We start from the raw sequence: 25778 nt of genomic DNA on the forward strand, positions 1-25778 counted from the left end.
CCCAGCATCCCAGAGAGCACGGGCGATCCCAACGCACCACTAGAGGCCAGGGACTACAAATCCCAGCATACTATGCGCTCTGTCTTTTTAACTTAGATTCCAGTGTGCCGAGCAGTGTGCGCATATTTGGAATCTTTCTATGGGGTTGGTTTCTGAATCCTGTTACTTGAAACCCAGCAGGAAGGCTCTCTTTTACCCCGAGACAAGACAGCCCACCGACAGTTAACTTCTGTTTACATGGAACTCAGGAGTCTGCAAACCATGGTAAGACTGCAAACAACTAACAAAACCACAGATTAAGCCATGAGAGATAATAGAACAAAATGACTTCCTCAAATAGTGCTAATTTATTAGGCTAGGGTGCATTTTTACTTGTTTTGCAGGGTTTATGTTATATTTCTGCTTTGGACTGGGAGAGCTAAAAATTATATACTCAGTGTGAGTACAGGAAGACTTAAAAGAATTTGCCAATCCAATCTCTTTATCTTTTGTTTTTAAATACGAGGAAATAGAGGCTCGGTGAGGCAGAGACTGGCCACAGAGGATAGCGAATTGACACAGTTAAAATCTGCTTTACGTCTACTGACCTGCCATGTAGTATCTACAGTACTCTAGGGAGGTGATATTTTTAGAAGCGTGACAGTGTGATTGTTTTTCTCCTTAATGAACAGTTTTCCGAACTAGTGTTGAAACACCCAGAGAATAGGAAAGCATTTATTTGGTGGATTTCCTGAAAGAAGCTAGTGTGACAGTTCTTTATCCTCAGTCTAGATAGGTCTTGCTATTTTGACTTTTTTTTTTTGACATTTAAGTTGACATTTAATGATTTCTTTTTTTCCCAGAAAGTAGGTAAAGTTGGTCTAACCGCCTGTTTCCTTGGAGATGCCCGTGTCCTTCCCTAGTCTTTCCTGTTTCTGTTCCCACTGCACCCATTTGATCACCCACCCATTTTTGCTTGTTTCTCTTCCAAGTAATTCAGCAAACCTTGTTTTTTGTTTTTTTGTTTTGGCCAGGTACAGTTAAGTGAAAGATATGCCACTGTTATTTGGAGGACACATAACTGTTTAGGGAGACAGAGTTGATAAATGGCATAAAAGACATTAGAATGTCACAGAGGATTACTTCTTGGCCTTAGAGGTTCTGATGAAGTGACTTGAACAGCTGGCAAAACTTCATAGTGGAAATGGCGTTTCAACTCAAAACAATGGTTCTCAAATTGTGGATCAAAAATCCCTTTGACCAAACCTCCATCTCCAAAAATATTTACATTCTGATTCACACAGTAGAAACATTACAGTTCTGAAGTAGCAGTGGAAATGATGTCATGCTTGGGGATACCACAACATGAAGAGTTGTATGAAAGGGTCACAGCATTGGGAGGGTTGATAACTTCTGACTTAAAGGATGAGGATTTTCCCTTCATGTTAAATTTTTTATCCTGAGTTATCTTTGTTAATGAAATGTGCCATACATTCAGTGAGAGAAGATATATACACCCATCAGTACCACCCAAATCAAGAAGTAGAACATTCTCAGCACCTTCTATGCCCTTTCCCAATCAGTAATGCATCCTCATATCTGGAGGTAATCAACCCGTTTCCTGGTTTTATGGCTATTTAGATATTTCATCTGTGTTTGAATTTGTATATGGATTTCACTTAAATGCGGTTATGCAGTATGTATAGTATATGGCTGGCGTGTGTTTGTACCATTTTCTTGTTGGCAAGTTGTATGTATAATCACAGTTCATCTCTTAGAAAGTTGATGGAGCCGGGCAGTGGTGGTGCACGCCTTTAATCCCAGCACTTGGGAGGCAGAGGCAGGCGGATTTCTGAGTTCAAGGCCAGCCTGGTCTACACAGAGAAACCCTGTCTCGAAAAAAGCCAAAAAAAAAAAAAAAAGAAAGTTGATGGAGATCTGAGTTTTATCATTAACAGATACATTATGCAGTGGGCATTCTTGTGTGCTACCTTTTGTGGACATGTTGCACAGATTTTAGGAAAAGAGTTGTTAGCCTTGTAGAATATACATATGGCCAGCAATAGTAGATAGTGCTAGTTTTTCTTTTTCAAAGGGATCGTACGACTGAGTCTTTTGCCTGATGTGTTGGAAAGTTCTAGTTGCTGCTCATTCTTGTTAACCCTGGGTATTTGTCATAAGTTTTTTTTTTTTAATTCTAGTCATTCTATCTAAATGTGGTATTTTGTTAAAGTACGCGTTTTTATTTTTCCTCTGCTGTCCACCTTAACTGCCTATTTGAATGGTCTTCTAGTCAACATGGTTGTTTAAAGCTTTTGGCCACTGTTTGAAATTAGGCTTTCGTTTTCCTACTGATTTGTATTTCTTTGTGCAGTCTTATGGATTCCTTTTCGGACATATACTTTGCAAATATCTTTTCCAAGGGCATGGCACGTCTTCATCTTCTACCTGTGTCTTTTGAAACAGAAATTAATCTCTTTTTTTGTTGTCATATCAGTGTTAGGGATTGAACCCAGAACCTTGCCTATGGTAGGCAAGAGCTTTACCACACCACTACATCCTATCCCCAGTACAGATTTTAAAAAAAGTTTTAGATTTATTTATTTTTTATGCACATGAGTGTTATGCTAGCATGTGTGTATGTGAACCTTATGTGTGCTTAGTTTTCTTGGAGGTCAAAAGAGGGTGTCAGATACCTTGGAACTGGAGTTATGGATGGTTGTAAACTGCTGTGTGTGTTCTGGGAACTGAACCCAGGTGTTCTACTTAACTCCTTTCTAGTTCTATTTTATTTATTTATTTATTTATTTATTTATTTATTTATTTATTCTTTTTGGTTTTTTCAAGACAGAGTTTCCCTGTGTAGTCTTGGCTGTTCTGGAACTCACTCTGCAGACCAGGCTGGCCTCAAATTCATATCTGCCTGTCTCTGCCTCCAGAGTGCTGGGTTCAAAGGTGAGCACCACTACTGTCAGGCCAGAAATGATTAATTTTAATATAATAGTCTTTTAAAAAAACCCTTAATCTGCTCTTTTCATTGAATTTAAGGAACCATTGAGTGTATGGTTAATAGAATTTTTACAGGAAAATAGAGAAGGGCATTGGTTTTTTTTGTTTGTTTTTATTTTTTTGTTTTTATAAAAGGCTCGGAGGAGGGAGAGTAATCTGCCTGTGTCTGCCTCCCAAGTGCTGGAATTAAAGGAATGTGCACCACTACTTGGCCTAATAGATGGCATTTAAATACTTATTTACTTTATGTGTATATGTGCTTTGCCTGAATGCATGACTGTGCACCATGTACATGTCTGGGGTCTGTAGAGGCCAGAAGAACATCCCAGATTTCCTGGAATTGGAATTACAGATGTTATGAGCTGCCTTGTGGGTGCTGGGATTTGAACCTAGGTACTCTCGAAGAGCAGCCAGTGATCTCACTGCAACTCCTAGATGCTATTTTTTTTTTTGCTTTTCCCATGTCTTCAGCATCTTAAAGTCTGTGGCATATACTTTGAAGAAATCTGCTTAATTATTTAAATTCTTGGCAGCTCTTTGCTATCTTCCAAGGGTACAAATGCAACACCATGAAAGACATTTGCTTATGGAACCATTGTTGGCCTAACTCAACTGCTTAAGATTTTTTTTAATTAAGAAATTTTATGTGTATGGATGTATTGCCTGCATGCATGTTTGTGCACCATATGTGTACGGTGTCTGAAAGTCAGAAAGAGGGTGTCGGATCCCCTGGGACTGGAGTTACACAGATAGTAGAAAACTACCATGTGGGTCCTGTCAATTGAACTCAGGTTCTCTGGAAGAACAGCCAGTGCCCTTAACTTCTGAGCCACTTCTCTAGGCCCAGCAACTGCTTAACATTTTAAAGAAGGATTTACTCATTTATTTTTAATGTGTATGTGTGGTCTTGAAGACCATCAACTGCTTAAAATTTAAAGAAAGATTTACTTTTTTTTTTTGTTTGGTTTTTCGAGACAGGGTTTCTCTGTGCAGCCCTGGCTGTTCTGGAACTCACTCTGTAGACCAGGCTGGCCTCGAACTCAGAAATCCGCCTGCCTCTGCCTCCCAAGTGCTGGGATTAAAGGCATGCGCCACCACTGCCCGGCCGATTTACTTATTTTTAATGTGTCTGTGTGTGTTTGAGTGTATGTATGTGCATCATGTGAATGCTGTGTATGAGGTCAGAAGGCAGCATTGGATTTCTCTGGAACTGGACTTCCTGATGGGTGTGAGCTGCCATGTGGCTGCTGAGAACATAACCTGAGTCCTCTGCAGCAGTACAGGCTCTTAACTGTTGAGCCATCTCTCCAGTCTCCATCTGCTTATAAACAGTTACAGAATAGTGGTTAAGAATATCGTCTTTCGCTTCAGAGAGCCTGCATTCCAACATTGCCACTGTTAGCCTTAGTTATCATATCTGGAAAATGAGAATATTTTATACAGGTCATGGTTTTATAAGAACCTGACATGATAAATATGGACACTTGTCACATCGAATACTTTACTGAGTAGTGTTGCTTTAGGTTTATTGTTTTTCAGAACCCCAGGAGAGCCGCAGTTGCACGAGGGCGCGCTTGTAGGGAAAGTTCAGTCAAAAGGGTGGGGTTTTGGCTCAGGATAGTGATGATGACGGCACTATTTGGACCCTAGAATCACCTAGGACACATTCCTCTCCTCAGGCCTCATGTTTTACTTGCCTTGCCTCCCAGTTCTGGGGCTGCAACCCTGAGGAGACCTTCTTCTTCCTCCTCAGCCTCAATCTAGGTGGGAGGTGGCGAAAGCAGAGCGGGAACATTGTGTAGGCGGAACTCGAGTGCAGCAGTGGGAGGCTTCCGGGGGAACAGCACCGGTGACGGGTCGGCGGAGACAGAAAAGTGCCGGACGCCGGGCCGATCATGGAAGCTTGACAACCTGCAGACAGGCTCTGGGAGGCCGAGACATCGGCGAAGAGAACAGAGAGTCGGCGGGGACAGGTAGGGGAAGGCAAGAGGGCAGGCCGCGCGGGACTTGGCTGGACTTCCAGCTTCGCTTCTGCAGGCGTTCCCAAGAAAGCGGATGGCCACGCCGCCCCGCCCCCGTTGCAGGACGCCTGGAAGCTCCTTACTCTGTGCTAGTGGCTAGGAGCAAGACCACCAGTCCTGACGTCCACTCTGGCTGGCGACTGTCACCTTCCACGCGGTGGCTGCCCTCGGTCTGCTCCTTCCGGTAGAGGCTGTCTCGTTTGACCCTTTTTGGTCTTTCAGAATAGCGTCCTCCCGAGATGGGAATTCATCTTCACTCCGTCCCTATCCGTCTCTTTGAGGAGCCTCCCATTTCAGAAGAAAACGTTGATAATCATCTTATTCTATCCACTTTCCAACCCCACTTGCTTTGTTCTTGAAGTTGAGATCTTTTCCCCATCCCATCTCCTTCGCATCCTACTTCTGCTTTGTATGTTGTCTGAGAGTCACATCTGTTTTTTTAAGTTGTGTCTATTTGGGGTGGGGACCAGGCTTTGTTCTTCCTTTTCTAACTTAGTCTTCTCTCCTGTCTAATCCTCACCTGTCTTTTTCTCCTTTCTTCATCTTTCTCCTCCTCCCACTCCTCAGCTTTATTCACCCCCCCTCCCAGAACTCTTTGTTTTCTAGCACTTCACTTTTTCTGTTTCTGACAGGACCTTTTAAAGTAACCCTAAGTGAGGCAATATACTTACCTTTCTTAATATCCTGAAAGGGCTGTGCATAACTCCACAGGAAAACAGTGTCTTTTGCACAAAAATTTTCTTTGACATGTTTTTTTTTTTTTGCTTCATTCACTCACACACCCCCTTTCTTTCATTTTGTCACTCTTTCAGTGTGTATCATTTCTAGAAGACAGGTCTTATGTGGGATTCCTTTAGAGTTCATACACAGCAAATATTTGCATTACACAATTGAGGAATTTTTCTGTACCTAGTATCTTGAAGATGACAGTACAGTATCTGCATTGGGGGTTGGAGAAATGGATCTGCAGTTAAGAGCATAGGCTGCTCTTCTAAAAGACCTGAGTTTGATTCCCGACACCCACATGATGACTCCAACCATCTGTAACTCCAGTCTCTGGGGATTTGATGCCCTCTCTGGATTCCTTAGGCACCAGGCACACACTTGTTGCCCATTCATACATGTAGACATAATGCTCTCATAGATAAAATTAATTATAAATCAATATCTGCATTGTTATATCTTGTTATGAAGATTTCTGGAGTACAAGTTCTGAAGTCATGTTTGTTAAAATGTCTGAATCATCAGGAGGTCAAATAGATGCATTTCCTGACTTAAACAGAATGTATTTTCTAGATTTGAATTGTCATTGCTTAAGTTCGTAAATATTTTTTACCACTTTCTTTTGCTTAGATGTCGTTTTATTTCGTTATTGGGCAGCCTAATGCCTTGTATGATATGCTAAACATCTCTTTGTTGTGGAGCCCTCAAGATGGAGTTTTTGATTAAAGAAAGTGTGGCTCTTGGCTTCACTCTGTTTCTGATGTGTGCCCTCCTGTAGTTGGGATTCTAATGACACAAAATTTGTCTCTGTGCATGGGTAGTATTCTTTGTTTCTTAACTCAAGCCTGCAAGTGGTAGGTAGATATACAACATACATAAAGAAACTTCTTTGTGTCCTGGTCAGCTTTATGGACTTAGAAGGTGATACCTCTGAGGTGACAGATAGGAAAGTGTACTTTAGAATTGAGGACAGAATATCTTTAACTCCAGGCTGAATTCTGTCCATCTCACAAAGTAGCTATTGTATCTCAATTCAAGAGTTTGTGTGTGTGTGTGTGTGTGTGTGAAGATTTGGAGGTTAAAGTATCCTTGTGTCTGAACCAGCTTAAATTCACACTTTGGAAAGGAGAGGCTAGTAGATAACTGACCCATTTTCCTTTTGGACAGATCTCAAGACCAGAGAATGGCAGGTGAACAGAAACCCTCAAGTAACCTCTTGGAGCAGTTTATTTTATTAGCTAAAGGTACCAGTGGCTCAGCCCTCACCACTCTCATAAGCCAGGTGCTGGAGGCTCCTGGTGTTTATGTTTTTGGAGAACTCCTGGAGTTGGCCAATGTTCAGGAGGTAAGACTAGTTTTCACACAGTTTCTCTATCCTCTATGTTACGCTATTTTGATTCTCCAGGTTTCCAGTGAATTTTAACACTGAAGCCTTGTGGATTTGTTTGGTATCCTGTGATTGAAAAGATGGGGATTTGGTGGGCCAGGGGAGGAGATCAAAGATAATGTCTTAGAGTTCTTTTATTCAGTGTTTTCCTTGAACTCGGATCAATTAGATTGAGTTGTTAGCTGTCTAAAAGATAGTAGGAAAGTCTGAATGATCTTGACACAAAGTAAATGTTCTAAGTGTTTGATTGTTACAGTCAGTTTTTGGTCATTGTTCATTGTAACCAACTGGAACAAAGATGCAATGTATACTTCTCAACCTCCAAATGTAACTTTAGACATTTGAGTTTTCTTTATTTGTTTTGAGAAAACTGCAGACATATGTATGCACTGGCGGGAGTTCTCAGGTGATTTCAGTGTGTTGGTGGGGCAGGCTCTCTTCCCTTTGCCTATATAGGGTGGCACTGGCTGTATGCATGGCTGCTGTCTACTGATCTAGGCCTGGGTACTTCTTGTTAATCATTTGTAGAATGCTGCTGAAGGTGGCCCTGGTGTTCTTGGTGGTGGTGGTCTGCATATAGGATGTGGTTGGGATCTGTTAGTTAGTTCACCTTCATGGCTACCATGACATTATCGCCGTCAGCATTCTCAGAGCCAATTTTAACCCGAGGTGTGGGTTCAGGTTGTTGGGCTCAGTACTATATGTCTGCTTATTTCTCTTGATGGGAAACTAGGGTTCCTGTGCCCACCTTACACATGGCCCATCTTCTTAGGATGCCCAAAGATGGGAATGGAGCCACTTAAAAATTTTGGGCAGTGGGGGCAGGCACAGGATCTTGTCTATGTTGTGGCCTTAAACTTAGTATGTAGCTGAAAATGATGTTGAACTTGCAGTCTTCCTGTTTACGTCTTTGAGGTTCAAAGATTATAGGCATGTGCCACCACATCTGGTTTCATTAGGTGTTGGTGACTGAACCTGGGGCTTCATGCACACCTGGTAGGTGAGTACTGTGCCAGTGAGCCACATTCCCAGCCAGCCTGGTTTTTATTTTATTTATTTATTTTTTTTAAAGATTTGTTTTATGTACAGTGTAGCTGTCTTCAGACACACCAGAAGAGGGCATCAGATCCCATTATAGATGGTTGTGAGTCACCATGTGGTTGCTGGGAATTGAACTCAGGACCTCTGGAAGAGCAGTCAGTGTTCTTAACTGCTGAGCCATCTCTCCAGCCCCCTGATTTTTATTTTGTCAATTATAAATTTTTATTTAGTGTCACTCCTGCTTGTTATATGGAGGTTGGTGATGGTAAGGTCTGCTGTGCTTGCCATTGCTTCATTGAGCTGAGCACATAGCCTGAACATAGCAGACTTCCAGTAAAAATTCAATAATTCTTTGAGGAAGATTTGTGAATTAGGCTTTTTTTTTTTTTTTTTTTTTTGAGATTGAGTCTCATGATTCCTAGGTTGGCCTTGATTCTGTTCCTCCTGCCGCCACCTACCATCTGCTGTGATTACAGGAGTGTGCCACTGCTTGGTTAGGCTCATTTTCCAATAGAAAAGATGATAAGTGTTTCTTCAGATTAGAGAAAATCTGAATGAACATAACACGGCAAGTAATTGTTTTTGCGATTGTTGAAGACTGGCTAAGAGGAAACAGGTGAAAGCAGGCTGGCAAGACCTTACTGACTCAGGCAGCCAAACAGCTTTTGGAGTGTTTGCACTAGAGAAAATGGTTTACTCCAGCTAACTCTGCAATTATCCGTGGGAAAAGTAGGGGCTGAGTCTCTTTCCCTCTGATCCCAAGACTTGAGGAAGTTCATGATAACTTGAGAGGGAAGCTTGAGGTACGTAAGGATGCTAACACACTCACATTGGTGCTTACTGATGCTTAATGGACCACTTTTTATCTGTGCAAAGTTTTGTTTTTCTTGTTTTGAGTCAGGAATAAGCTAGTTGCTTTTCAGTGTTCTGATTATGGATGCAGTTATTGAAACTTTTTTTTTTTTTTAAAAAAAATTGCTAAACTTGAACAGTGTTGTTCCTGTTTTGCTGTATGGAGTTTGTTAAGTTGGAACAGGTATTGTGTGTATGTGTTACTGAGGATTGAACCCACAGTCTTCTGCATGCTAAGCAGGTGCTATGCTACTGAAGTATGTCCAAGTCCTCTTTTTACTTTTGAGACAGGATCTTTCTAAGTTTCCCAAGCTGGCTTTGTGCCTCTTCTGTTACTCAGACTAGACTTGAGCTAGTTACTCCCTTCCATAGCTTCATAGGTAGCAGAGATTACTGGCCTGTGTAATGTGACTCAGTTGCTCTTTGCATTTTTCCTATTGATGTCTTTTGCCATCAGCATCAAGAATAATTTAATGAACATTTTTATTTGGCTCAGGCTGATAATTCTGTTACAGTATAGCTTTTCTGTCACACCTTACATTGTACTAACATTTCCAGGGTTAATAGTTCACATATAGTACCAAAACTTGGAACTAGCCGTACAGTTTGTTCAGATGGGATTGATAGTAGGTGCCAACATATTAAGTTTGGGGCTGGCAAGATGGCCCAGTGGCTAAAGGAGCCATATAGGCCTGATGGCCAGAGTCTGATCTGAGAACCTTCATAAAGGTGGGGGAAGGAAACGGACTTCACATAGTTGTCTGTGACTTTACACATGTGCACTGCATACATGAACACACATACACATCATACATGCATCCTGCAACAACAGTAAAACAAATAAGCAGAAACCATACAGAACTGATACATGGACAGGGTTGCCACACTCTGGTTTCTCATTTGAGACAGGCTTCATTTTCAGGTAGTGCAGGCAGATTTTGAACCCAGTATGTAGCTGAGGGTGACTTTGAACTCCTGACCCTCTTGTATCTACCTCCTGAGGAATTGCAGGCTTGAACCACCTTGCCCAGTTTATGCACCGCTGGGACTGAACCTAGCTCCAAGTGCAGGCTTGGCAAGATTCTCCCAGCCATCAGTAGCCATCAGCACTTCTTCTAAGGCAGGTCAGATCTGAGAAAATGGGAACTGCCACTTGTGCATAAATCTTTTTGGTGGAGTGAACTCAAAGCAAAGGGGCAGGGAGAGAGGGAAGGAGGAAGCTACTTGAGTATCTGATATGTTGTGCAAAATGTCTTCCTGAGGAAGGAAGATTCACTTTCAAACTGAAATAATCTTGTTTAGCTTTTCTCCAAGAATCAGAATTGGAAAGGGCCTTAGAGACTACCTAATCAATACAGAAAAAATGGGCATGACATCTTTGGCATTTGGTCACATGTCCTCCATTAGAATATTGTCATGGTTGGTTGAAATTTGTTGTGTGGTGAACTGAACTTTTCTTTCCTCAGCTTGCAGAAGGAGCTAATGCTGCATATTTACAGTTGCTGAACCTGTTTGCCTATGGTACATACCCGGATTACCTAGGTGAGTTGGTTAAGATCCTTTAGAAGACTTAACTGTTGGAGCTGTTTTTAGGGTGATTGAGTTTTGGGTTATAATGTGTGAGTGTGGGCAGGGTAGCCAGATATTGACTTGACGGTATCTCCATCTTCTGTGCTCTAAAGTTTTATAACTTTATAAAAGGATTTCCCTGATAACTGTTTAGTTTCCTAGGTGTAAAATAGGGATTGTGTGTGTGTGTGTGTGTGTGCGCGCGAGTGCACCTGCATCCATAAACAGAGCCCTTGTTTATTTCCCAGATTTACTGCCTTGAGAACGAGTGTTTGTAGAGGATTCAATTAGCAAAGCAATTTGCTGGTTTTATTTTATTTCATTTTTTAGTTTTTTAGGGTTTTTTTAGTTTTCTTTTTTTTCAAGACAGGGTTTCTCTGTGTAGACCAGGCTGGCCTCGAACTCACTCTGTAGACCAGGCTGGCCTCGAACTCAGAAATCTGCCTGCCTCTGCCTCCCAAGTGCTGGGATTAAAGGTGTTCGCCACCACTGCCCGGCTTATTTCATTTTTTAATTGAGATATGTCTTACTATGTAGCCCTGGCCACCATTGAATTCACTATATAGAACTGGCTGGCCTTGAACGCACAGAGATTATCCTACCTCTTCTTCCTAAGTGCTGGAAATAAAGGCTTCACCACACATGTCAGTTCAGTAGTTTAAACTTTATCAGAATTTTTATTTCTTTGAGGGGTGGTGGTGAGGTGGCTTAGCACCTGAAATGAAGCCTCCCTGAGTTTGATGAAGATACTCTTTAGGGCTGGGTGCTCCAAAGTCTCTGCTCTCCCGTATGTTGTCCTGTTGTGGTTTTCTGTGTTGGTTACCATCTCCTGCAAGAAGAAGTGTCTGATGAGGATATTGAGTGGTTTTAGGTCATAGTTTGCAGTCAGGAGTGGGCTGGCATGGTGGGTCAGCAGTGGTAGCATTGATGCTCAAGCCAGACAGCCTCTGCCCAGTCCCTGGAACCCAGAGTGGAGGGAAGAACTGACTGGAAAGTTCTCTGATCTTCATATCCATATGCACAGTATAGCATGAGTGTGCTCACACTCACATTGTACACACCTCTACAAATATGGTAAATATTCAGAAACAATAAATAATCCGGAGTGAGGGACTTGCATATCCAAATGTTATCTTTCTTTCTAATTCATGTTTCTGTCTTAGTTTCATTTTCCTTTCTTTTCATCTCCTCTTCTCTCTCTCTTCTTTGATAGCATAAAAGTGGCCTGGTCCTCAGGGCTGCCTCTTCTGTTCCTTGGCATTTCTTCCTATCTCACACATTCTGGGTTGCTGTCAGAGTGAACAGTTTGCCACTTCCGGGTACATAATGTTGCTTTGCCCTGCTCTTTGTTCTGCTGTCTGTGAGGCAGTACTGCATGGACTCTGGGGGAGACTGCCTGCGTTAGAGTCTAGCTCTGCTTCTACTAATTGTGTGCCTCTTAGCAGATTAAGTGATCATGTGTACCTCAGTTTTCCTATCTGTAAAATGAGAGTAATTATACAAGTCTCTTTTTAGGCTAAATATTTCCAGAATTTAGAATCTTGAGGACTTTAAAAGGTAACATGGGGCTGGAGAGATAGCAGTTGAAAGCACATGCTTCTTCTGCAGAGAACTGGAGTTCAGTTCCCAGAGTGGCATCTGGCAGCTTAATGCCATCGGTAACTCCAGATCCAGGGGACTAATGCTTCTGGCCTCTGAGGTACCTGGACACACGTGCAGATACTCACACACAGATATACACACAGAATTGAAAATAATAAAAGATACTTTTAAAGAAAGGAAATGTGGTACATGTACCTGTTTATGTAACATTCTCATGGGATATAGGCAATAGCTGTAGTTAAGCTCATTTTCTTTTTTTTTTTTTTTTTTTTTTTGTTTTTTGTTTTTTTTGAGACAGGATTTCTCTGTGTAGCTCTGGCTATCCTGGAACTCACTCTGTAGACCAGGCTGGCCTCGAACTCAGAAATCTGCCTGCCTCTAGCTGTAGTTAAACATCCATAATTTTTCCACAAAACAAGGAATATTCACAGGTAAGATTAAAAAAAAAAAACCCCACTACTCTCAGTTCAAGGTAGGAATTGCCACTTGATGCATTTCAACATAATGCTTAGGAGAAAACGATTCAGCTGGACGGTGATGTCTCGTGCCTTTAGTCCCAGCAGAAGCAGGCATGCCATACAGGCTGATGTCACGCTGTATGTCATTAGGCAGAGTGGGCAGCTTTGTGCCGAGCAATAGGGAAACTCGCCTTGTTTTGTTTTGAGACAGGGTCTCGTTCTCTAGCCTGTTTGCCTTAAGTTCAGATCTGCCCCACTCTGCTTCCCAAGTGCCACCACACCCACGTGGATATCTGAGTTCAAGGCCTTTCTGATCTATGGAGTGAGTTCCTGGACAGCCAGGGCTACTCAAAGAAACTCTGTCTTGAACAACAAATAAACAGAAAAATTCAGGTTTTGGAATCCAGACTGATGGTTAAGAGGTTGAGGACATTTGAACTCTGTCTGGTGAGTGGCTGTGAGGGTGAGCTTGCATGTGTGAGTGCATCTGGCTGTGCTGTCATATGTAGCTACTACTGTGATCATTAATGTCAGGACTAAAGGTTTTGCTCATCCTCAAGGTTCATCTTAAACTCTTCTCCCATGAAACCTTTTTGGTTTTTGTATCTCCCAATTACTTTCTCTTTCTCTGTCCCTTTTTCTTCTTCGCTTCCTTTAGCCTTTTCTTTTTGTCTTCCTTGTCCTCTGCCTGTCTGTTCTTATAGTTTTACCTTTGCATTTATAGCTATTGCAACATCTGATTGTAAGACTTAGACTGTGCACAGTGGGTCACACCTTTAATTCTAATTCTAGCTTAAAGCAGTGGAGGAGGAGTTCAAGGTCACCACATGTTACATAAGACCCTGTCAACCCCTTTAGCAACAATTATCCAAACCAAACTAACCCTGACGACAGGTCCGGGGTTATTGAGTTGTGTCACCCCACATAGTGGGTGTGCTTGGAGTTGTGTAGTACAGCCCCTGTCAAAGCTCAGAGGCTTATTCATCCTTGATTCCCAGTATGACATGTGTGCATTGCATATGCCATGCTCAATGAAGGTATGCTGACTTAGCTCCACAGGGGATGGCAACACTAGTCTATTGAGATAGTTGGCCATGCTGTTTTGTTTGTTCATGCCTTGCTCTGATACTAAACTCCTGAGTCTCTGCTTTTTGGAAGCACATGATCTTCCTGAGAAGGTAGGGCTGCTAGTGAAGGGTTGCTGAGTGAGCAAGTGCACAGTCATGACAATGACCTAGTAGTGGATTTTGTGGGGGAGTTGATGGGTTTATCATAAAAATAAATCCTAATTTTATTTTGTGTCTTGATTTTTGTGGTGGGTGGGACTGAACAGCCAACAAGGAGAGCCTGCCAGAACTGAGTGCAGCTCAGCAGAACAAGCTGAAGCATCTTACCATCGTGAGTTTGGCATCAAGAATGAAGGTACTGTCTCAGACCTTTCTTGTCTTCATCTGAACCCCAGCTCAAGTGTCTCGTTGGCATCAGTGAAAGAACTTGCAGCTAGTCTTATCTTAAATGCTTGAAGTGTACTTGGCAGATAAAAGGATAATTAAAATGTATGGACAGTCACTCCCTGTTCTGTTTTGGAAAAGAAAGTTCAGCCGTGACTGATTGATTCAGCAGGTCTGGTCTGCCGTGCTGTAGGACTTCATGCAGGGAAAGCACTTTGCCGTATTGAGAGGAGCCTGCTATTTAAATGCTTTTAAAAGATGCATCTTTTTACCTGGGTGGTGGTGGTGCACACCTTTCATCCCAGCACGCAGGGGCAGGGGCAGTGGCAGGGGTACCCCTGAAAGTTCGAGGCCAGCCTGGTCTACAGAGTAAGTTCATACATCTTCATACAGCAAGCATCTCTTTTTGACTATTTTTGTTATGGTGATACAGACTTACTATGTATTCACAGCTATTTTCAACTCACTGTGTAGCACAGGTTGACCTCACAGTCATGGCCATCCTACCTCAGCCTCCCACATGAGGGTTACAGATGAATCACACCACACCTGTAAGAAGTAAGGCTTCTTTCAGCTAGTTAGCAACTTCCCGAATCTCCTAGTGCACCAGTAGTTATACTCCTGCAGGAGAAAGGACGTGCTATTTTGGGCTGAGTGGACTTTTACTTATCTTGTGATACCGGAGATTAAACTCCAGGCTTGTGCATGTTAGGGAAATACTCTTTACCCCTGAGCCACAACCTCTAGTCCAGAGAGGTAGATTCCTAATCTTTGTGATTTCTTTGTGGTTTTCAGGGTTAATTGCATTTTTCGACTCATCTGCTCACTTTGTTTTTATTTAACTTTCGTACGCTGACGTCAGGCCCTCCCTAACCTGTAAGGTTGCACAGCACGCCTGCAGGCTCTCTGCCCAGCTGATCTAGAGGAAGCCTGCAGCCGATAGCTCACAGCTTTCAACAAAGAGGGACCAGACTCTACTCACTTTGTAGTTGGTTTTGGCTCTCACCTCTTCCTTACGTGTGTCTGTTTGTGTGAGAGGATGCCTTTGAAACGTTTACATCTCTATGTGATTAAGAGTTGTATGTTTGTTCCTTGATTGTCTTTTTAGTTGCTAAAATACTGTTACCTGATCTAATCATAAATTTCTGGTTGTCACCAAATATTTTAGGTGGGAGGTTCCTTTCTCCCTCTTTTCCTCCTTTCCTCCCTCTCTTGTTCTGGAGATAAACTCGGAGATTGGAACTCAGTGCCTCATGTGTGCTTGTGTGGTGTGCCACCACTGTGCTGCTCCTGTAGTCTGAGTCAGCCCTATTTTCTTGTGGAATGGGGACATGAAGGCCTTTTTCTTTTCCTAATCATGGTCTTCTCAATCCTGGTAAAAAGTAGGAAGACTATTTTCTTCTTATGTAGCCTATCATTTTACACACACACATCCACTACCCTGGAGAGCATGATTTAATCCACAGAAACTCTTCTGGGTAGGATTGCTATGTTCCTCTCCTCTGCACTCTCCTCTGCTCTCCTCTGCTCTCCTCTTGCTCACTTCCTCTCTTGTCTGTTTCTGCTTATGTAGTCAGTTTATTTCTAAACTAGAGCTGACAGCTTAGGGTTTGTAGAATGTAGGTTATTAGATGCTCTGTTCTTTTTAGTCGTTGGCACAGGGCTATTGTTGGAAATTTGATATTGGTTTCAAGAGTCTGAGAAACAAGCACACACTTCAGGATAACCTGTGATTGTTTTGTGTGTGTCTGTGTGTGTGTTCTGTTTTGTTTTGCTATGCCTCTTCTGGGTAAACTATTCAGTGTCAGTGTTTGAGGCTTGCAACCATTCAGCATTTTATGCAAAGTCTGCAGGCTTCCAGAAGGTGGCAGTGTAGCACATACTGAGTATTTCTCTTCTCTGTGGAAGGAGTGTTTAGCATCTGTAAGAGTGTGGATGTGGCAGCTGAGAGCTGGGTGAAGTCTAGGACATAGAGAACTAGAAAGGTACCTCCTTGGGTGCTGCAGGAACTTGTTGGGTGCCACAGGTTCCACAGTCTCTTATTATCTCAGGTTCCCTGTCTCTTATTATCTCAGATATTGGTGATTACCACTGGCCTACATTGCTTAAGCACAGAGAGACAGTTGTTGCCTGTGTGGATAATACTTGAAAAATTTTTTTTCAATGCTTGCAAAATGGTTTTTAGAACTGTTATATGACCTGCCCACAGTGTATCCCCTACTCTGTGCTGCTGAAGGACCTGGAGATGAGGAATCTCAGGGAACTAGAAGACCTTATCATTGAGGCTGTCTACACTGACATCATCCAGGGCAAGCTGGACCAGCGAAATCAGCTCCTGGAAGTGGATTTCTGCATTGGCCGTGACATCCGGAAGAAAGATATCAATAACATTGTCAAGACCTTGCATGAGTGGTGAGGCTGGGAGATGGAGGGAGCATCTAGTATGTCCTTTGCGCCTCTCTCTGCAGCACTGTGACCTTCAGAAGTGAGCTTGAGACAGCCACGGCTGGGGTCTTTGGACAGTGAGACAGAGAGTGGGGCTGCGTTTGTGATTACAGCTGTGTGGCATTAGGAAGCCTGGAAGGATTCCTGGTGCCTGGCTTGTAAAATTGACTTCAGTAGCAGCTGGGCTGTTTAACAGTGGGCTATAAAATATTCATGTGGAGTTACAGGTAGAGTCTCTGCATTCTGGCTGTGTGGCACTAAATCTACACCTTCTAAACATAAACTCAGTTTGGCCAACTTGAGGAAGTTAGTGTTTGCTAGTAACAAGTTGAGCTAGTTAGTGCTGGTGAAACATCATGAGGAATATGACAGAAAATGAGCGTTTGAATACTGTTGCATAGAATATTTGACAGCTGAGGCAGCTGGGTGTGGAGGTACATGCCTGTAACCCCAGTCCTGGCACTCAGGACGCTGAGGCAGAAGGATTATGAGTTGGAGACCAGTTGGAGAATTTATCTCTTTATCCCTCCCCGCACCCGCAAAATGAATAAATGAAGTTAGTAAAAAAAACTGAGACTTTTGAGTATATTCTTATTTGAGTAGAATTTGATGCTTGCAGAAGTGGTTCTGTGTTCTATAAGAATTTGTTAGGAGCTGTTTAAGTGATCTGGAGCTTATGAAACAGAGCATCTTAGGGAAGCGGAGGAAGTTTTGAAAGAGAGAGCATTATTGAGAGTGAGGAGATTGTTCCCACCTAGGTGTGTGGGATGCTATCTGTCATTAGGCAAGGCGGGCAGCTTTGTACTGAGAGATAGGGAAACTTGTTGTTGTTTTCTTGAAACAGCCTTGTTCCTCTAGCCCAGGCTTGCCTCAAACTAACTATAACTATGCATTTCAGGTTTGCCTTAAAGTCAAGATTTGTCCAGCTGCCTCCCAAGTGCTACCACACCCAGATTTGTGTGTGTGTGTATGTGTGTGTGTGTGTTTGTGTGTCTGCTTCTGCCTCTGCTTCCTTCGTGCTGGGATTAAAGGTGTGTGTCACCAAGCCCAGCGAGAAGTGATTGTTAACTAGAAAATAACTTTAAATTCTGAGGAAAAAGGGCAATCTCTAAAATAGAAAGAACATTTATTGTTTCTTTTGTGGGAAGGGATCAGTTAGTGATATTTGGCCTGTGTTACATGTTTAGATGACCTTGTTTGGAAGGGGGGAGGGGACCAACACGACCACCTGGCGGGGGGGGGGGATGCTAAAGGAAGTCCCATAAAGTGCTAGGGAGGGTTTGGGAAGGAGATTCCCGAGCCTGCAGGAGACTGCCTGGGCTTCACTACGGCTCAGGGCTGGGTTTTTCCATTGCAGGTGTGACGGCTGTGAGGCAGTTCTCTTGGGCATTGAACAGCAAGTCCTGAGAGCCAACCAGTACAAAGAGACCCACCACCGGACTCAGCAGCAGGTGGAAGCCGAGGTAAAGAGAAAGGGAGCGTTAGTTCCTCAGGGTATGCTTAGGAATGAGTTTGCAGTGCTGTCATATTGTCATTGCTTTGGTGTGAATATAACAAACAGCCGCTGAATGCCTTGGGTTTAGTACTGGAATGAAAGGGCTTAGAGTGTAGAATGCATATGTCTAGACTGTATGTATTATGTTGCTACTGAGAAAAAGAAATGTTGGTGCTGTGTTTTAAAAATAGAAGGGAGCTGGAGAGATGACTCCACGGCAGTTAAGTGGACTCACTCTTTTTACAGAGGACTTAGGTTTGACTCTCGGTACTCACATGGCAGCTCACAACCACCCAAAACTCCAGTTCCGGGGATCCAGTGCCTCCTCCTGACATCCCTACGTGCACATGTACACAGATGTGCATTCAGGCACACACACATACATGAAATATCAAAAACCATTACAATTGGAAATAAATGTGAGGAAGAAGCCAGATCACCTCTGCCATAGCAGTTAAAATAATACATTACCTACTCGTCTTCTAGGAAAGTTAGAGCAGACTGATGTAGACAAGGCAGGACTCAGGGCTTTGTTCATTGTCTGGAACCATGAGCAGGTGCTCATCGCCTGGCGAGCCATACTTCCGGAGCTTACTGCATGCTCCTCTGAACACAACACATCTCTATAGAGGTAATTGTGTCATACCCTCCTGTGTTGTTGCTTCTGTTACGCTTGGCCCACATTATAACCATTTTCTCAATTGAGTAGGTGAGCTACATTTTTTCCCCATTTGTCTTTAAATTACATTGTTGTTCTCAGAGGGGAGAAACTTGATGTTTTCCTTCCAAATCCTAGAACAACAATTTTCTGTGAATTGTGGCTTCTAGAGCCTCTCTCTGAGTTCAGTCAGCTCTATGACAAACTGCCTGAGAAATCTCTCGTATTAGCCTTTTATAGAAAACCATTATTAAGTGTAGTTCAGTGTGCCTGGGGAGACATAATACAACAGGAGCATTCCCAGGCTTTGCCGTATCTCTGAGCAGGTACTCTGCAGGGAAAGGAACTATGGCTTGCAGCCCCACAAAGCCCCTTTCATTACATTTGCTTGTGGAATCTATTTTCCTTTATATTTGAATGTGCCTCTGTCTGGTGTTTTGTGGGATGTTAATATATAGGTGTTGTTACACATTCACAAAATAGACTGTATTCCACTCAACTTAGGTAATAGAGCACGAGTAAGTGTTGTTTATGATGTGGACAATCCCTCAGGAGTTAAGTTGTCACAGTTGCTACAACCCTGTCTCTCGGGCGTCTCGTAGAGAATGGCCGTCATCATTCCTCACATCTCTAGCATTTCCTGTGGGCTTGATTGCTGTTTGCTTTTTTTGCTTTTGCTTACTTTTCAAAATTCAGCCCAGGCCCAGCAGGCTGCAAGGCTTTCTACCCTCCCGCTCAGCCTCTGGAGTGCTGCTGGGACTATCTTACCTATCAGCGTACCTGTCTGTCTCCCACACCTGCCCTGTCTCCTCCCCTGTCTCCTCTCCGAAGGCACCTTACTACCCTGGGGAGCTCTTGTGTCTCTTGCTCTTTAGGGTCTTTAATATTGCCAGGTTACAGTTTTATTAACAAGTACAGCCCACTGGAATGTTCCTGGGCCCTATGCTTTGAAGAGTTCTACAATCCCTAGGTTAGTTACTTGGGTGAGGAGGTGGGACAGAGATAGTCTATAAGCCAGTCCTTTGAGGAAGGAAGTCAGATTTATGTGAAAGAAGACACATTTGTGGGAGTACTTGTTCTGATTTATGTGAAAGAAGACACATTTGTGGGAGTACTTGTTACCAAATGGGTGGGGTGGGGGACTAGATACCTTCAAGTCTTGGAGGCTAAAATAGGTTTGACTGGTTTGGGTCGGCAGCCACACTCAATCCTGTACTGCCTGGCAGAAGCACTAGTTGCCATTGTCTGTCTTTCTGTTTGTTGTCTATCTGTCTCTCTCAGTGTGTGTGTATTTGTGTGTCCAGGTGCATTGGTCTGTAGGTGCATGTGGATGCCAGAGAACTACCTCAGATGTCATTCCTTGGGCACTCTACTTTTTTTCTTTTTTAAACTGGGTCTCTCATTGGCCTGGACCTCTCCAAGTAGGCTGGTCAGTGAAGCCCAGGGATCTGCCTGTGTGCCACCAAACACTGGGATTATAAATGTATTCTGTGCTTGGCATTGTGTATAAAGATCAAATTCAGGTCCTTGTGCTTGCATGGTAAGCACTTTGCTGACTGTGTGCTATTTGCTTAGCCTACTAGTTGATTTTTTTAAAAAACAGAGTTCTGGCTTTTATTAAAAGACTATTTACTTACTTATTTACTTACTTACTTACCTACTTACTTACGAAGCATGGTCTCACTATGTTGTCCTGGTTAGCCTGGAACTAACTCACTGTGTAGACCAGGCTAGCCTTGAACTCACAGAGAGCTTCCTGCCCCTGTCTCCCAGTATTAGGATTAAAGGTGTGTGCCACCGTGGCTTGCCAAAGACATTTTAAAAAGAGATTTTTACTTTTTTTTTTCTTTCGGTTTTTCCAGACAGTTTTTCAGTTTAGTGTTGGCTGTCCTGGAACTTGATCTATAGACCAGGCTGTCCTTAAACTCATAGAGATCTACCAGCCTCTGCCTTCCAAGTGCTGGGATTAAAGGCGTGCCCAGCCCAGCTTACTTTATTTTATTTATGTGTATATTGTGTGTCTATGAGTCTATGCCACATGTATTTGGGTGCCCGAGGAGTCCAGAAGAGGATGTCAGAGCCCTTCCAACTATGGGAGGTTGAGAGTTGTCAGATATGGGTACTGGGAACTGAACTAGATTCCTTTGCAAGATCAAAAATACTCTTAACTGCTGAACTGTCTCTTCGGTTCCAATCTAAAGAAACTTTTAAATATCAGTAAAATCTATCTCCAAATCTATCACAAAAGCCTGAAAAACATTGAAATATTTCAGGTTCAAGTCATTTAAGATACTGGATGGTCAATTTACACAATGATACTGATTCAATATAAAATATGCATCCATTTTGATCTGGAAAGCTCACTCGAAGAGCATGTCCCTCACAATGAAGGGTGCTCCCAGAGCGTGCAGCAGTAAACAGTAGGCTGTTTATACTAGTACCAAAACACTACTTAAATTATAAACACATGGGCTGGGGAGGTGGCTCAGCAGCAGGTAAGAGAGCTTCCTGTTCTACCAGAGGACTCAAACTCAGTTCATAGCACCCTGGGTGACTCCTAACTACCTATAACTCAAGCTCCTCTGGCCTCTGGAGCCATTCTTCCAGCTCCCATCCTGTGTTTTGCTGAACTCATTTCCATTTGTCCGTGAGCAGCCTGCTTGTCTTCCTCTGGGTTTTTGAATATCATTTCAGTTTTTGTTATGGAAGATTTGGGCTGCTTTTTTGGATGGTCCTTATACTTAGAACAGGACTCTGAGTTTCAGGTATGAACAGGTAGGTCACACAAGTTTCGTTTCTCCTCCAGGTTAGCAACATTAAGAAGACACTCAAAGCAACAGCATCCTCCTCAGCTCAGGAAATGGAGCAGCAGCTGGCTGAACGGGAGTGTCCCCCCCATACTGAGCAGAGGCAACCCACTAAGAAGATGTCCAAAGTGAAAGGTCTGGTCTCCAGCCGCCACTAGGGCCGGCTGGGGCAGCTGGCACTCAGCAGGCCTGGGTCAGGTCGGGAGGGGACACCCAGGGCCTATTCCGTCCCTCTCTAACTGCAGTGAGTTCCAGATCTGCCCTCCCCTCACCTGTACCTCCCCATCCATTGGTACCATTGTGGAAAATGATTGCTCCTCCCTCGCCTCTTTTCCTAGTTGCTCCCTTCAGACTCAGGGGCTCAACGGATGCCATCCTAACAGGGTTCAACACTGCCCGGCTTCCCTGCAGGGGTCCTTGTTTCTGTGATGGGCTACCTCCCTCCCAGTTGTTCTTTTGCTCTCTGTCATTTGTCAGGCTGGTCATAAGCTGGAGGCAGTTTACCCAGCCCCGAGGGATGACTGTGGAGGTGGTTCCTCTCTGAGTGAAGAGGGGCCTTCCTTTTCCAGCCCCATGTACCACAGTACCCACAATGGTGCAAGTGTCTAGCCAGGTAGCACATTGTCCCCTCTCCTGCCTTACCCCTGTTGGCAGTGCCAGTTCAGGCCATGGAGGGGATGTGGTGCTGGGCTATGTTTACTAAACCTTTGGGTTTTCAGCCTCTTAACCCCAGCCAGGATGTCTTACCAAGTTGGGGCGCTGGGCTGACTAACCCCTGGTGTTTGATACCAGTGGAGGGTGCTTGGGTCTGTGGGCAGCAGAAGGTGTTTCTCCTAGCGTGGTGTCCTCTGCTGGCTACTCTTTCTGCTGTCTCTGACTGCTCAGCCTTGATTTGGCATTTAGGCCCAGCTGCCCACTGGGATTGTCTGCCAACATTTGCTCTCCTGAGATCTTTCATGTCTCCTGGCTGCCCTTGGGGTAGGAGTGGTGGTGCCGAAGCCTCTCAGACTGGCAAAGGACCATTGCTGCTTCTTTCTCCTTCCTTCCTGCCCCTCCTTGGCTGGTGACCCAGAGCCCTCTGATGACATCATACTCCACTCCTGGCCAGAGAAAAGGACTTGACTAGACTTTCTGAACTTGAACAGTTTCAGGTTATATTTTAATTTTTTTTTTTGTACAGGTTGATTCTAATACATTTCAACATGCTTTTTTCTCCCTTTGTGTCAATATTTGTTACAGTCTAATCGCCGGGGATTTCTCACTTAGTTGGAGGGTGTGTGTGTGTGTAGGGGGTTATGTGTGTATGTGGGGTGAGGTAGGGGGTGGTGTGTGGGTGGGTGGTTGGGAGGGTGGAGAGATGTGGGGTGTGTGTGTGTGTGTGTCTGTGTGTAGGTAGTTTGTTTCCTAAGGGGAGATGGAGGCCCTATATTGATTTAAATGTCATTGAGTTTGAAAAGGCACATTTTAGGAAAAAAAAAAAAAGAAAAATGTAGATTTGACATGCGATTGTGGAATATGGGATGGTCCAGCTGGTGTGTTTGGAGGGCAGTGGTTTGGGCGGTTCAGAGAAATGTGATGCTCTTCTAGTGGCATGGTTAAGGACTGGGTTGATCCAGTGTTAAAGTCTTCTTGTTTTCCTTTTATGCTGGTCCGTATGCCCATATAACACTATGCCTAACCATAGGTTAAGTTTGATTCCCAAAATGTGTTTGATGAATCCCCAGGTCACACGCTCTGTGGAAGAGGGGTTCTGTTATTAAATAAATGTGGCACTCCCTGCATTCTACATCCTCACTGAAGTTCATTACTGAGGTCTCGGAGGCATCGTGGGGGTGAAGCCCATGCCCACATTGATCTCACTACCGGATCGTTGTGGGTATTGATATCTCTTTCTAACGGGATGCATTTTGGGTAAGTTTTGGTAAACAAGTACTTCTCAAAACCCCTACGAGATGAAGAACACCTCCCAGCTTCGTAAGATATTTTCCCCACCACTCCCTCTAGACCCCAGGCAGGAGCACACTGTGAGCAAGTTACTGTTCATCCTCTTTTCCACTCCTGGCAAGTTCATTTTGAAATGTGGTTTATCATTTTATTTTATTTATTTTATTTTATTTTATTTTATTTTATTTTATTTTATTTTATTTTATTTTATTTTATTTTATTTTTCCAAGACAGGGTTTCTCTGTGTAGTCTTGGCTGTCCTGGAACTCCCTCTAGCCCAGGCTGGCCTTTAACCCAGCGATCTACCCAAGAGCACTGGCCAGGAAAACACAGCTATTCTAGCCTCCTTCGTTCTTACTGTGATGAGAGGTTCTGTGTGAGTTCAGTTTCTCTCCCTGTGCCGATTTTTCTCCACTCCACCATTTCTTACATTTCTGCATCTTCCATCTCCAGTGCCTGTATATGACAAAGAATTTTATATCCCAGGGAGATGCTTTCTGGATCCAATGTCCCTTTCTAGCCACCAGCTTTTCCTGTTTTTGACAAGCAGGCTTCTTGACACTTGCCTGCCGTTTCTCTCTCTGCTTCCTCCTCATCGACACCTGCCTGAGAACAGCCACCTTCTCCTCTCCCTCTGCTTTTTCTTTTTCATCTAGGAGACCTTGACCTCCAGCTTTCTGTCCAGTTAGCACTGATGAGTGTTCTCTCAGCTCTCCTGGCACTGATATCCCCAGGCCTTTCCTGTGTTTCTCTGCCAGCTGTCAAAGTTCTTCCGGATGTGTTAGTTGCTTTCTGTTGCTATGACAGAAATAACTTGAGAAAATAGGAAGCTTCTGTTAATGGTCCCTGGTCTCCATTGTTTCTGGGCCGAGGTGGGCTGAGAATCATGGTGGAGCTGACCTGCTTATTTCTAGGCAGCTGTGAAGAAAATGAAAGGGAGGGCGGGGACAAGACAGACCTTTCCCCTCCAGCCAGGCTCTATCTCACTGCATGTCCACTGCCCTGGACCACATCACAAGCCTTTAGGGTGGAGAGTGCACTGCAGATCCCAACTATGACACAGACTCCATTGTCTGCTTGCTAGGGGCTCCACTGTGGCCTTCCTGTGCTTGTACACGTCCTCCATAGGTTGTGTGACTCACTCCTATGGCTTCAGTTTCACCTCTAACACCCAGCTCTCCATCTGTGACTATTCAACGTGAGAGAAACAGCCAGTTGGCCATTTCTCCATGTGTTGTCAATAAATGGTGTTTTCCATCCAAGTTTCTTGTGGTTGCCATAACAAAAGACCTCAGGCCATGTGTCTTAAACAACAGAATCAATTTTCTCACAGTTCTGGAGGCTGCGAGTCCAAGGTCATTGTGTTGGCAAAATCAATTTCTCCTGAGGCCTGCATCCTTTGCGTGCAGACGGCTGTCCTCGTCTTCTCTGTCCTCGGAGGACCTTTTCTCAGTGTATACAGATCGAGTTCTTCCTTCATGATCTCATTTAACTCTTTCCTCCTCAATGGTCCCATTTTAAAATACACTCACTATGGGGGAGGCCTTCAAAATGAATTTAGACACAATACAGTCCATAATAGTCTTTCCCTGATTGAGAATTTGAGGTTTATCCTTAATTCGTTCCTGAACTGTATTTGATTCAACCGCATCTTGAGCTCCATCTTTATTGTTTGAACCAATCCTTCTCCTTCCTCCCTTGCCACTTCAGGGACTGAAAACTGGCTCCTCAGCATCCTTATTGGGTATATGTTATGTGCTAGGCATGCAGCAAAAGGCCAGGACGTATAAGATTACAGGAGTAGAGGGAAGCCAGCTGTGGGGGTTGATGCTTGTAATCCCTGCACTCAGAATGATGTAGGAGACTAGCTTAGGGCTAGCCTGAGTTACATAATGAGCTGCAGGCCAGTCTGGGCTACACGTGTGAGACTTCCTCAAAACAACAACAGAGTAGATGGAAAGAAATTATAGATGAATAGAAGTAAACTGCCAAGTCAAAATTACAAATGTTTTTTAAATATATAAAACGAAAAGGAAAAATACCCATCAAACCAATTAAGGACAAATGAGCAAAGAGAACCAGAAAAGCTTAGGACCATTAATTTAAATGTCAGTTTAAATGAACATTTTCCTAGAAAGAGATGAATGATCATAATTTATTCATGAAATAAGGCAATCAAGAAATTAAAAATAGGAAAAGCTGTTGTGGTCAAGTCAGATGACCTGAGTTCTGTCCTGGACGAACATACAGTGCTGACTCCTTCAAATTGTTCTCTGGCCAACAAGAGCACCCCATGGCATGCAGGCCTGCACTTGGGCACACACACACACACACACA

The 25778-nt window shown here is 43.5% G+C and overlaps 1 protein-coding gene across 2 annotated transcripts; it reads left to right on the forward strand.

Annotated features, from left to right (window-relative positions):
- The first annotated feature begins 89 nt into the window (after positions 1 to 89).
- Cops7b (COP9 signalosome subunit 7B) lies at positions 90 to 23288 on the forward strand. Of its 2 annotated transcripts, XM_028789525.1 has the most exons (8): positions 90 to 264; positions 4742 to 4961; positions 6900 to 7077; positions 10479 to 10554; positions 13975 to 14063; positions 16302 to 16504; positions 17895 to 18000; positions 21497 to 23288. In XM_028789525.1, exons 3-8 carry the CDS (start codon positions 6916 to 6918, stop codon positions 21653 to 21655), a joined length of 795 nt encoding a protein of 264 aa, XP_028645358.1. In that variant the 5' UTR covers positions 90 to 264; positions 4742 to 4961; positions 6900 to 6915; the 3' UTR covers positions 21656 to 23288. The 2 variants fall into 2 exon arrangements, with proteins under 2 accessions (XP_028645358.1, XP_028645359.1); XM_028789526.1 differs by lacking the exon at positions 4742 to 4961.
- Positions 23289 to 25778: the final 2490 nt, after the last annotated feature.

Source organism: Grammomys surdaster, unplaced genomic scaffold (assembly GCF_004785775.1).
Source record: "Grammomys surdaster isolate TR1022 unplaced genomic scaffold, NIH_TR_1.0 125846, whole genome shotgun sequence".
Taxonomy (NCBI): Eukaryota; Metazoa; Chordata; class Mammalia; order Rodentia; family Muridae; genus Grammomys; species Grammomys surdaster.